The sequence below is a fragment of the Phalaenopsis equestris genome, unplaced genomic scaffold, assembly GCF_001263595.1.
Source record: "Phalaenopsis equestris unplaced genomic scaffold, ASM126359v1 Scaffold000081, whole genome shotgun sequence".
Classification (NCBI taxonomy): Eukaryota; Viridiplantae; Streptophyta; class Magnoliopsida; order Asparagales; family Orchidaceae; genus Phalaenopsis; species Phalaenopsis equestris.
In genome coordinates this window covers 241,825-255,101 of record NW_018164523.1, presented here as the reverse complement: position 1 = coordinate 255,101, position 13,277 = coordinate 241,825, and the positions used below count along the sequence as shown (strand labels likewise).

Sequence of the window (13,277 nt, the reverse complement as noted above, 5' to 3'; positions counted from 1 at the left end):
TGCCCCCAGCATGCTTCATATCTTGCACTTTATCAGGTTTAGAATTGCATAAAACATGATCACTTGAAAGCTAGATGAACTTCTATTTATGCCATAAATTAATTTTTGTACATGCCCCCAAGCCTATGTTTTAGGCCTCATGCAACACCAAATAGATGACAGCAAACTATACGAATAGGGTAATGTCCTCCACCGGTTGATTAGTTGCATGAACCACAGGAGAAAATGGAGAAATCAGTATGAAGTGCACTAGAATTGCCACAGGCTTTCAAACCGCAAACCATGTAAGCTGATAGACCACTAGAAGCCTTTGAAGTGCCTACGAAGCAGGATGAACTAGAAAACAGATGCTGTATGAACAAAATAGCAATAATTACTGTGGAAAAAGGGACAATTCTACGGAAGTAAGCTTGCTGGAACAGAGTCCGTAAGGAATAGGAACCAATGAAATAATTACCACAGAGACCATATGATTTCCATAATAAAGTCCTTACCGAATGATCCAAATAGGAATAAAATCAGTCCAAGTTTGACAATTTAAATACATTTGTCATGGACATGTAAATAATGAGTGAGCTAATTTTAAAACTTTATATATTTAATTCAAAATGATTCACTTTGTCCATTTTCATTTTCTATGGTTTATAGACTTTGTTCCGCGTCAGAATGGTTATGGAATGTGTTAGGTGCATTACCAAGTCCATGTAATTCTCTTACAGCACACTTATAATTGTTACTTCAAGGTTAGAACTCCATTAAATAATGAAACAAAGGGGAAACTGATTTTATTTTATCCTTATGTCCTTTAGCAACAACTCATTGGTGGGATAACAATAACTAATGCGATTATCATTTTTTTGCACTAAAACTTCGTATTTTCAAGGTCAATAATTTTTTCTGAGAGTTATCTTCCTAGAGCTGTGTACTTCGAATTATCATGCTTTCTATCAAATTGTTTTGACTGCTAGTAAATCCCATAATCTTCTTTTTGAACTCTGCTATATAATATTTCATTTCGGCATTTGCTAGTAGATACAATTTTGATCAGTTGATGCAAGATTCTAATCTAAAAATTTGTGCTATTTATATATTTTTGGATCACTGGTTTGTTTTGGCTAGCAGTTTATATTTTCTTCAAGATAAAGTTATGTTGAAGCTGCAAAACTAAAACGGCATCTGTGTATGTGGCCATAAAATGGCATAATTTTGATGTTCAAACTGTATATGGTAAAAATCTATTTTGGGTTGATCGGCATTGTAATAATTTCAAGAGAATTTGATTTTTGTTGTATATATGTTTTTCACTTTTTGGTGACAGATAAATCGGCGAATGGAGTTTGTATTTGGTAGTTACAACTTTGATGTATGGGAGAGTTGGATGTTAGAAGGCTCTTTGCTCGAAGATTGTAGGCTTGTCAATTGTAGAAATCCCTTGGTGAGTACATTCCTTCGTTGTTTACTTAAGCGGCTTCAAGTGGGAGTAATTCTCTCTATTTAATAATGTGGTTTACTGTATGGTTATTGAGCACGTCATGCACTTTTATGCGTTTTCTCTGCCCCTCCCTGTCTCTCTATTCAAACTGTCACGAACAAAGAGTTTATTCTCTTGTGCGGTTTTTACTCAATGTTACTTCCAGTTGCAAAGTTGTTCTTTGGCTTTCTTTTATAATTGCTGCTATTTGTCCTTTTAAGATTATGTTTGTATTTCAGCAGTTCTTTTGTATTGTTGCTTTATAAAGACAGAACATCAGCTTTTTGAAATTTTCGTCAATTGTTGGTTCAAAGGGATTTCAGAGTATCATCTCACTCGTCATTTTCCTCTATAATCATTGCATCTAAAGAAAGTGCCACTTACAGTAGGATTTTATTCATGCACTCCGCAACTTCTGAGTCACTTCTTATATTGGTAAAGTAATTTAATTTAGGGAAATTTAGATATGTAGCACACAATTCTCATGTATTTACATATCTCACATTTATGCTTCCATAATTACATACTTGGCACTTTAGTTCTTTAAACCTACGCAGGAAAATATTTATTTGATATTTAAAAAGTGATAATAATGCTATTTTTAATGTTGTATTAAAGATTTGAGTGCTATATGTGTAAATATGAAAGTTTAGGTGTGAGATATGTAAATACATAAGAATTGTGCGTTGCATATAAATGCCCCTTTACATGATTATGCATAATAATGTATTTTTAAAAAAAATTCAAAGAAAAACATTCACTTATTAAAAAATTGCACGTTGGCATTTATACTTGTATGATGTAGTAGAAAAGGCAGAATTAGGTAAGTAGGTTGGCCTTGAGTGAGTTGCAATCACCTGGAGCTTTCTGTAGAATCACGGGAGCAGAAGTCCTCAATCTCGCAAATTTCGGAATCAGGGATCTCACAATTATGGGATGGGTGAACCGGGAGGATTCTCATCCCTGTATAGTTTCAAGGAGGGAGAGATAGAGAGCGGGGGGAGAAGGGCATTGCTTGCCCTTTCTAATATTTTTCCTATTTCTTTAGAGTTATTTGTGGTTAGGTGTCTTTCTTTATTGTATTTGTTCATTTGAGATCTTAGGTTTTGTTTATGTATTTTGAGAGTTCTCTTGTTTGATTTTCTGCTGGATTGTTGTTTCCTCTTCCTCTTGGAAATGGTGTGTATGTAACTTACTCTGGAATAGGTGGTGATTGTTTTTAGATCGAACAATTGTTGTTTCCTCATCAGATGACCATTACACTTTACAGGTGAAGTTCTACCGCTGGATCATGCAGCTAGACTACACCCAGTGGAGCAACTATGCTATTTTCCTTAGAAGAAAGTAATCCAAAGTGAAGAAAAATAGAGATGGGCCACACTTCCAAATTCATCTTAGCCAAGAAGTACCTTCAAGTGTCATAATTTTGGGCACATTGTTATTGATTGCCCAAACTAGATCTTTTTCATTAAGCTGGAAGTAGTGGAAAACATAGACAATGACACATAAAAAACTAGAGAAGTTGAGTACACAAAAAGAAGTACCAACTTTCAACAGACGAGGTAGAGATGCTCCAATACAATATTTTCGTATTTGTTGCATTGTGAAAGAGAAATTGTGCAATCTCATTTTAGATGGTGAAAAGTATAAAAACATAGTATCTACACAGATGATTAACAGGTTGAGTTTCGCTACCCACAATGTAGATAAGAGTTATTTGATAGAATTTTTAAATGGAGACAAGCCACATGATTAGGTTTGATGTGATGCCATGCCTATGGATGTGCGTCATATTCTTTGAGGTTGACCATGAGAGTGTAATCATAGTACACTTGATGATGACTGCAAAAGTATTTACTCATTCACCAAAGATAGGAAGCACATTGTGTGATTGCTTTTGAATGAGTCTAAGGTAGTGGACGTTCGTACAGAGTTTGAGGATGCAGTGTCACAAACTATTTTTTTTACAGGCTTTGAGAAAAGCATCAACAAGACTAGCATTGATCGTCCAAGAAAACAATGAGTTCGAGGAGTTAATACCTGACACAGGGTAGCCCCTATCGAGGGCGATTCAATATGTCATCACTTTAGACAGTTTGCAAATTTTTGAAATTTGTTTTGTTAAGATTCTTAGAGTAAGTTTGGTATTAAGTTCTAGTTCAGTTAATTTTTGAAATCTCATGTGTTTTGAAGAAAATAATGTCGACAGTGGGATCTAGGTCCATCCAGAGAATAAAAAGCCTCTCTTAGTTTGGGGGAATAATGCGGAAGCTTCCTGCAGAATTGCAGGAGCGGAAGTTCCATGATCCTACTAGTTTAGGATTCCTCGTATTGCGGAATGGGATCTTGTGATCGCGGATGTGTGAACCAAACAAATTCTCATCTCAATATAGCTTTAGAGGGGATTTCTTACATTTTTTAATTTTTTTTTTATTTTCATATTTTTTACTTGTGGTTATTTTCTTTTAGGACGGATGCGAAAAGTGAAGGGTTATGTTAGGTAGCTAACGATAAGAATAAAAATTTGTCGAAAAATCATTCCATGATTTCTTTAAATGATTGTGTAAATGTCATGACGTTTCTTGGAAGCGACGCGCTGTATGACCTGAATACAGTGAAAAATCTACAAGAGTCTCTACATCGGCACTCGGGTGTAACATTAAATAAGCAATGATTCTCATATTATGGGCGGATCCGCACAAAGAAGTTAGTCCATAAAACTAATATTAGGATATGATCTTGAAATATAGTACTCTCACAAGTAAATTAATCGAATTAGTAGATATTATGGTTCATAAGAAGTATCTTATGGATTGAAGAAATTAAATGAATTGAGGAAAAGACTGACGAGATTGATCGCTTAGGGTAAACTTTGGCATTCAGGTAAGAGTCGCACTAGAAATGGTGTAAGATGAATTTAAAAGATAATATTTTAAAAATTAATATAATTAGACATAGAATTATAGTTCTAGAGATCGTTATTGACACTAAGATTTTTAATGTTATAAGTGCTTATGCTCCACATGTAGGTTTAAATATAATTTCAAAAGAAAAAGTTTGGAATGACCTAGAAGAATTAACATAAATAATTTCTTTTGAAGAAATAATTTTTATTGGAGTGGATTCTAAATGGTCATGTTGGTGGAGTGATAGAATATTTTAAGAGTGTTGATATTGGCTATAGTTTTAGAATTTTTAATTAAGAAGATAGAACTATATTAGATTTGACTTTAGCTTATAATTTTGTTATTGTTAATATATTATTTAAAAAAGAGATGAATATATTATTACCGAAATATAATGAATCTGCTGAATATATAAATATTCTAATGTCATTCCAGGTTGAAATTTAAATACTCGACATCAATTATTAGTAATGAATTTTATGATGAAGAGTTGAAAAATAAAAAATACAATGAAATTTTATCATAGAATTAGATGGGGGCATCTAAATAAACATAAATTAATTTTATGAGTAAATTTCAAGATTTTAAGATTTGGGATGTTCATAAAGAAGTTAATTATGTGAGATAAAACATCAATGACTATTAAATAAGTGGTAAATGTACTTAGAGAACAATATATATATATAATAGTTGATGGTGGAATGATAGTGCTAGAAAAAATAAAATATAAGAAACTTTGTTATAAAAATTGATTTAAATGTAAAAGTTTAGAAAATAAAAAATATATATCTAAATTGACTCGTAGGTAGTCTAAAAGAACACTTTATGAAACTAATGGTCTGTTTGGGGCAGCTGCAGCTGATTCAGCTTATCCAGATAAACAGCTTATCTTAATAAGCTGCTGATCAACAGCTAAATCCTGATAAGTTTATTGGTTTTTTGGTTTGTGTGTTTGAAGAACAGCTGATTTGCAGCTGTTTCTGGATAAATGACCATTCTGCCCTTGATCTGGATAAGTTGTTTAGCTGTTTGGTTTGTGCGTTTGTCATCCAATAGATCCTCATATACTGATGCACCGAAAAGAAAAAAGAAGTCTAGCTACGATGTGAGTCACACAACTTCCTCTAAATATTGGCCCTCATTGCGGAAATTGGAGATGAGCTGAGCACGGTATGTGACAAGTAAATTTTTTACATAAAAAAAGAAATGATAAAAAAAAAACAAACAAACAATTCAGCAAGGAAATTCAGCTTACAGTAACAAAATAAAATTTCTCATCATGAATGAATTCCAATACTTACACGAGAAGGAAACAAAGATCTCTTCACAGAAACAGTACTTGTCCCCTCCGACGATTCACAGGCCATCCTAACCTTATAACCTTCCTCTCTTATCTCAATCACTACATTGTCATCATCCCCATCTCTTCTCCCCTCCAACAACTCCCTCTCCTCTTCCAAATCCTTAGCCGCCGCAAGATCACCCACAAGCTCACCTTCTTCTTCACTCTTTGCAATCGAATGCTCAACTGGACCGATAACACCAGCGTGGCAAAGTGAACAGTTCGAGTGCGAGCTTAGCCACGTGTCTATTCAGCTCTTATGAAAAGCATGATTGCACTTTGGAAGAAAATGGAGGCTATCGCCGTCACGAAACTTCCCGAGGCAAACTAAGCAGTCGCGATCACCGTTGACGATGGAGAAGGGCACCGACGGTAGTTCCGATAAAACACAGCTATTAGAAGCGAGACGCGGGGTCGATCTCGTGACCCGCTTTTTTAACAAAAACCTAAACACTATTTTCAAAACCGCCAAAGAAACGCGGGAACCAAACAAAATTTTGGCGTTCTCAAAAAGCCGTTGAACACAATAAGCTGCCCCAAAGGCACCCTAAGACTTCAGCTTTTAGTGAATGTTATAATAGATTTGATATTCAAAAAATTGAAAGATATCTGCTTAAACTAGCCAAACGAAGAGAAGAAAAGGAAAGATTTAATCTAAGTGTATTAAATATGAAAATCAAAAGGTGTTTTTCTTAGAGGAAGATATTAAACATAGGTGGGTGAAATATTTTGATAATCTTTTCAATAAAGTTTTTAAAAATATGATAAACCTTAGTGATTTTAATATCATTAATAATAACAAACATTTTTATCTTCATTGTCGCATGAGTAAATGGGAAGTTGAAGAGACTTTAAAAAAAACTAAGGGTAGAAAATCAATAGGACTTTATGATATCTCAATAGAAGTGTTAAAATATTTATGAGATTTCGGAGTTTCTTAGCTTGCTAAATCATTTAAGGTTATTTTAAAAGCAAAAAGGATGCCTAAGAGTGGAGAAAGTATTTTGTTCCTCATTTTTAAAAATAAAGGGGATGCAAACTTAGAGGAATTAAATTAATGTGTCATGCATTAAAATTATGAGAGAGTAATTGAATATATGTTAAGATGTGATACAAAGATTTCTCATAGTCAGTTTGAATTTATGCTAGACAAGTTTATTATGGAAGTCATACATTTATTGAGAGGTTTGATGGAGAAGTGCTGAGAAAGGAGGATCTACGTATTATTTTTATTTTTATTGGATTTAGAGAAAGCTTACGATAAGGGTTCAAGAGAAGTTCTTTGGGGAGTTATAGAAAAGAAAGGTGTTGATGTGGTTTATATTCAAGTCATTAAAGATATGTATACTAGAGGTGTTACTTGTTTGAAGAAAAGGAGGATTGACCTATTATTTTCCAATTTCAGTTGGATTACTTCAGGATTGGCTTTAAGCCCGTATCTTTTTACTTATATTTGGGTGCTCTTACTGGACGTTTATAGGAGGATGCACCTTGGTTTATGCTTTTTGCTAATGACATCTTTCTTGTTGATAAGATTGGAGAAAGTGTTCAAAAAAACTTGAACTATGGAGGTCTATATTTGAGTCTAAAGGCCTTCGTTTGAGTAGATCTAAAACTAAATGGATGGAATGTAGTTTTAATTGTAGTAAATCTAGTTGTAAAGTTATAATAATGGGTGATCAAATCATTAAAAGGTGTGAATGTTTTAGATAACTTTAGACTATTGTTCAAAGTGATGGTGATATAGATGGGATGTTATTAGTAGAATTCAAGTTGGATAGTTGAAGTGGAGGAATGCATCAGGCCTATTGTATGATAGAAAAATATCACTTAGACTTAAAAGGAAAATTTTATAAGATGGTGTTAAGACTTGCAATGCTTTATGACACCAAATGTTGGCCTTTAAAAGAGAAGCATAAAACCAAGCGTTGCTGAGATGAGAATGCTTAGGTGGATGGGTGGCTTGACACTTGGACCAAATGGGAAACAAATATATCCGCAAAAGGGTGGTTGTAACTCCAGTCGCAGACAAGAATTCTACTAACGCCTGGTTATAGAGGAGGAATATTGGTGAGGACCCGCTTTGCCCATGGGGATGTTTAGACGTGGAAGGCCATACACATGTCATTCTAATTGCAGAATTCTCAAGCTCATTTTTCAAGTTTTGCTGAAGTGGGGAATTATAATCCCAACTTTCCACAGTTTAAATGATGTTTGCAAACAGATGAAGGAGATACCTAGGACTCACCGTGCCATCGAAAGAATTTACTGTGGAGCAGTGTACACTTGTTGGAGAGCTAGAAATGCAAAAAAATATGACCGGCCCTTTGGGACCTAGACTTTACCCATTTAGGAGCAATGGGGCATCCTTCAACTTGGTGGTTTTCCCTTTTCTCTGCATTGGTGTTCCCCCTTCTGGTTGGGTTAAAACAAATGTAGATGGATCCTTTCTTCCTTTGGGGATATCGAGTTTGGGTGTGATTATTCGGGACGAGATGGGAAATTGTATGATTGCGGCGGGATAGAAGATGCCACACTTGGAAATCGAGGCGGTTTTATACATCAATGCGTTGGTGGAGCTTTTGGTGCTCAGAGGGATTGTCGTTGAAGGGGACAATAGCAATGTGATTGATGCCCTTTAACACTCTATGGAGGGGACTGTTCGGAACCGGGGAGCCGGTCTGTTGAGTTGGCATTTCTCACCAACTTTTGTCTTGTGCTTTTTCTTTTACCTCTAGAGCCAATAATGAGTCGACTCATTTGTTGTGCACAGCTTGCTTAACAAGATAGTTTTGTTTGAATGATTTATATGATAGTCATCCCTTGTCGTCTTTTTGTAGAAACTGCTCCTTAGCAGCCTTTTGTATGTTTTGTAACTTTTTGATATGGTAATGCAAATGCAATATTTCACAGACTATTTTATGGAGAGTCGTCTTAGGTGGTTTGGTCAATTAAACGCAGACCACCTGATGATCTCATTAAGAGAGTAGATGCTCTAGATTTAACTTATGTTAAACAAAAAGTAGAGGTAGACCTAAAAAGACGTGGAACATGTGACACTTTCTAGTAGCCCTAGATCAGTTTCACTCAAATTAGAGTTAAGGAACAATTTGTAAGCATTTATACTTAGAATATGTGCATTATACTTATAATGGACATTTTTTGGCAAACCCAGAATGTTCGGCTAAAGCTAGAATACCATGCTTAAATGATGTATGTAAGAATCAGACTTCAGAGTTGAATTTTGCTGTCGGTAGATTTTGCAAGAATGTTTGATCTAACATCTGGTTCTATGAAATGTTTGCAGGTTGTACTGGATGTTTGTGTTGAGATAGTTGCCGTTGTCGACGAAGAAGATGGTGTTGCTCGATGGCTTGACTAATTCAGCTCATGCTTTTTTTCCCCCTTAGTACGAAGTTCAAAGTAGTTGGTTAGAACCTCTCTAGATGCAAAGGTGCTACGTGCTGTTTGTGCCTGCTGGTTCCCAATTTGGTGATTTGTCTGTTTTTGACTGTTTTTATTCCGAAATTATTTGGAATGGTTATGTAGAATTGTTTTCTTTTGCTTTTTCTTCTTCTCCTTTGTTTTTAATGGTATTACAATTTGGTATCCATATGCCAATTTTTTTCTCTGGTTAAACATTAATATCCGGTACATTTCCACTTGTGGTTGCTTGTTGAGATGAATTGCCCTGCTGAAAAATCAAATTGCTATCCGCTTCATCTTTTTGCAACGTGATCATTAGGGCTGTCAAAAAAGCTCAATTGTTCGCGAACAACTCGTGCTCGGTGCGTTAAGTAGCTCGTGTTCGGCTCGTTCGTTAAGTAAACGAGCAGAACACGAACAATTTTTTGTTCGCTCGTGTTCGGGTCGTTTTAGCTTGAAATAAAAAAAATTATATAATTATTTATATAATAATATATTTCATATATTATTTATATAATAATATATTATATATATTTGTATCTAAGTTTAAAACTAAATTACTCGTATGGTAATGTGGTTATGCTTCGTCTTTTGTATATATTTGGTTCAGGTTCGAATCCAGCACTCTACTATTATTTTTTCAGTTTAATGTTAACGGGTCAATTTCGAGTCGAACACGAACACAAATATTTAAATCGAGCCGAACAAGAACACACTGTTCACGAGCCGGGTTCGAACACGAGCAATTTCGAACGAGCTGAACACGAGCTCGGCTCGTTTACAATGAACTAAATGAGTAAAGTTGTTATTTTCTTATATATTTTGCATCCTTAATTGTTCATCTAAAAAATTTCAATATCTTTCTTCTTTTCAAAAAAAGAAAAAATGATTGTTGAAATCTGAGTATATGCGGTCTGATTATGCAGCAAATTGCAAATGGCTTCTTGATGTGCCATGGCGCAGTATGAAGGAAATTTATTCTTGAGATGAATTGCCCTGCTACTTTGAATGAATATTAATTAATCTAATAGATAGGAAATAAGTCTAAATGATAAATCACTCTTAAGAGATGTTAATAAAATTTCAATATGTATTTAGATTTATATAAGATAAAATGATTATTATGATTATTAGTAATTATGTGCTAAAGTATCATGTTCATATGAAACTGATTGCTAAATTACTGCATTATATGACTGAAATTTCATAAATATATTTTTAATTATTTTGTTACAATTTTTCTAATGACTCAATGTAAAGATAATCTTTTTTAGGGGCATTTACACAAGTAGCTAACAATTCTATTTTCAGTGGCACAATAAAAAAAAAAAACAATTATCTCTTTTTAAAAGTGAAAACTCATCTTCTAGTGCATGTGTTTAATGCACCAATATCTTATATTGGTAAATAATATAGTTTAGGTGTGAGATGTGTGTAAATATGTAGGAATTGTGCTATGTATGCAAATTGTACCCTTTCATATGCTCAAAATTTTTTTTTTTTTTGAAATCATGTTAACTTAAAACTCTTATATTTCTATAAAAAAATGTTTTTTTTTTTTGGAGTTTATTAGATATATTTAAATTTTTTTTGTTAATTATCTAATTATTGAAGTAAATGAAGCAACAAGAATCTAGGCTTAATTTTCATTATGTTGGACTCATTGAATACTTCACATACAACTTTAAATATTATATGATTTACTTGCAATTAAAAAAAGTATTTTAATTTTGTAAAATTTTTAATGAGTCATTGTAAAGACTTTAACACCAGAGCGTATCCAATCTCGACATTTAAGTAAGCTGTCGAGAAACCTGTAATGGTGAAAATACAGATGAAATGATAAAAACAAATACGTTGAGAACAAAAGAAAGTGAAACAAAACACATAAATTAATTAATTCCATTATATTTTTTCCTTTGATTTCATGTAATATATATATAAAAGAAATGGCCAGAGGCTATTATACGAGCCTCCAGCCACTCTTAATATTCTTATCAATTTGAGTACAACCTTCTTAAGTTCAAATGTGCCAAAGGGGATTCGAACCCCCGACCTAAGGGGACTTACATCGAGAATGCCGACCAACAGGCCGAGGTACGCGACGTACGCGCGCACGCGCCCCACACACACACACACAGGTCATAGTAGAGAGCTACAATAACTTCCATAGGCCACAAATGTCAAACTTGAGAGCTGTGATGACATCCGTTGGTCACAATGATCGAAGTTATGAGATGCCTGAGATGATGTTTGTAGGTCATAAAGAGCAAAGTTGAGAGTTACCTAAGCTGAGATAATGCCCATAGAGCATAATGGCTAAAGTTGGGAGTTGCATGAGTTGTGATCATATTTGTAGGTCGTAAAGGCTGGAGTGGGGAGTTGTATAGAATGTGAGAATGTATGTAAATTGTAGAAGCTAGAGTTAAGAATAACATGATCTGTAATTTCTTTCGTAGGCTACAGAGGCTATAATTGGGAGATGTATGAGCTAAAGATAATAAGTAGGCTTCAAAGGCCAGAGTTGGTAGTATATGAGTTGTGGTCATGTCCTTAGATCACTGAGGCTAGATTCATTAGCTACGTGAGTTGTAATAATATTTGTAGGCTACAAAAGCCAAATTTTTAGTTGAATGAGCGGTGATATTATCCGTTTGATGCAAAATTCAGAGTTGGGAGTTGCATGAGCTAAGTTAATATTCGTAAATCATAGAGGTTGGAGTTGGGAGCTACACAACCCGTGATGACATTTGTAGGTTGTAGATGCCATTGTAAGGGGATGCATGAGCTATGATAGCACTTATAGGCCAAAGATATTAGAGTTTGGAGCTACAAGAGCTGTGAACCATTTAAGCTATGGTTGTTCACATTGTAGTAGTTGTGAGTTGCAAGAATAAAGCTTTAGAAGTCTGGAGAAAGTCAGTTTATACTCAATGCAGTAATTATTAGTAGTTATTATAGATACATTGTTAGACCCTCTTTGAAATGCATCAATGTACCATATGTTGGACACATCATTGCACTGTATTCATAGTGTGTTATTACACCATCGTTGGGGTGCATCGTTACACCGACTTTGTCGTGCGTTGCTACATTGTATGTGGGGTGATTATTGCACCATCTTCAAGGCATTATTAAACCATCTTCAGTATACATTCTTACATTGTATGTGGGTGTGCATTGCACCATATTTTAGCATTATTACACTATCTTTGGTATGTATTGTTACATTGTTTTTTTGGTGCATTGTTATATAGGATGCTTCATTACTCTGTAAGGCCATTCATTACTCTACACAATGCTTTATACTTTGTAGTGTACGTTGGGATTGCCAACACACATTGTGATCAATAAGGGTCTTTACTGTAATGAGACTGATGGTATATGATGGTGGCTGGTGGGCAGTAGTCAATGGTGGTCAATAATTGCAGGAGCAGGTGTCATTCGTTGGACCTTCAATGTGGAACATTAGACCTCAACACATTCTTCTCCAATTCTTGGTCTTTCTCTGGCTCAAGGTCTAGGTCCAGTTACCCTTTCATGAAGGGGTTAAAACTCATTTTATAGAGTCTAGGATGGGTCTCCTAACAAATAAGGAAAGAATCTTGACCACTTCATTAGATGACCCAAAGGGATGCTCTTGATCAAACGACTTTCTATAAACATTTGAATACCTTAATAGTGTAAGAATTAAGTGAACTTGGGCTCGTTGGATTCATCTCATCGAGCTACTTGATTTAAATATGAGCTTGTCAGATTTGGAATCTATTTGATCTTCCATTTGAGAACTATAAGCATCAAAAAATTGTTTAATGACACGATCTATGCTTGATTTGACTTAGATTAGACAAACATTGGTTTCATTAGGTTCATCTCGAGTCTTATAAGCTTGCTGAAATCAGAGTTATGAATGATTTTAAAATTTAATTTTTGAACATTTCTTGCTAAAAAAATTAACTTGAGATTCTTGCCATTCTTAAAAATTTGTATCAAATGATGAAACTTTGTTGATGGTGTATCAATTGCATCTTTACTTTTAGATGAGGCTATTTTCATTACCTGAAAGTACCAAAATTCAAATCTTTATTTTTTTTCTTTTTCATCTTCTTCATATATATATATATATATATAT

The 13,277-nt window shown here is 34.3% G+C and overlaps 1 protein-coding gene across 2 annotated transcripts in view; it reads left to right on the top strand.

The window, feature by feature from the left end:
• Window positions 1-9,333, top strand: part of LOC110019822 (C-terminal binding protein AN) — a 69,609-nt gene extending 60,276 nt beyond the window's left edge. For both annotated transcript variants that reach the window (XM_020717663.1, XM_020717662.1), the window contains 2 exons: window positions 1,319-1,435; window positions 9,027-9,333. In XM_020717663.1, coding sequence (XP_020573322.1) covers window positions 1,319-1,435; window positions 9,027-9,101 — 192 coding nt within the window. In that variant the 3' untranslated portion in view covers window positions 9,102-9,333. The remainder of the gene's footprint in view (window positions 1-1,318; window positions 1,436-9,026) is intronic.
• The last annotated feature ends 3,944 nt before the right edge of the window (window positions 9,334-13,277 follow it).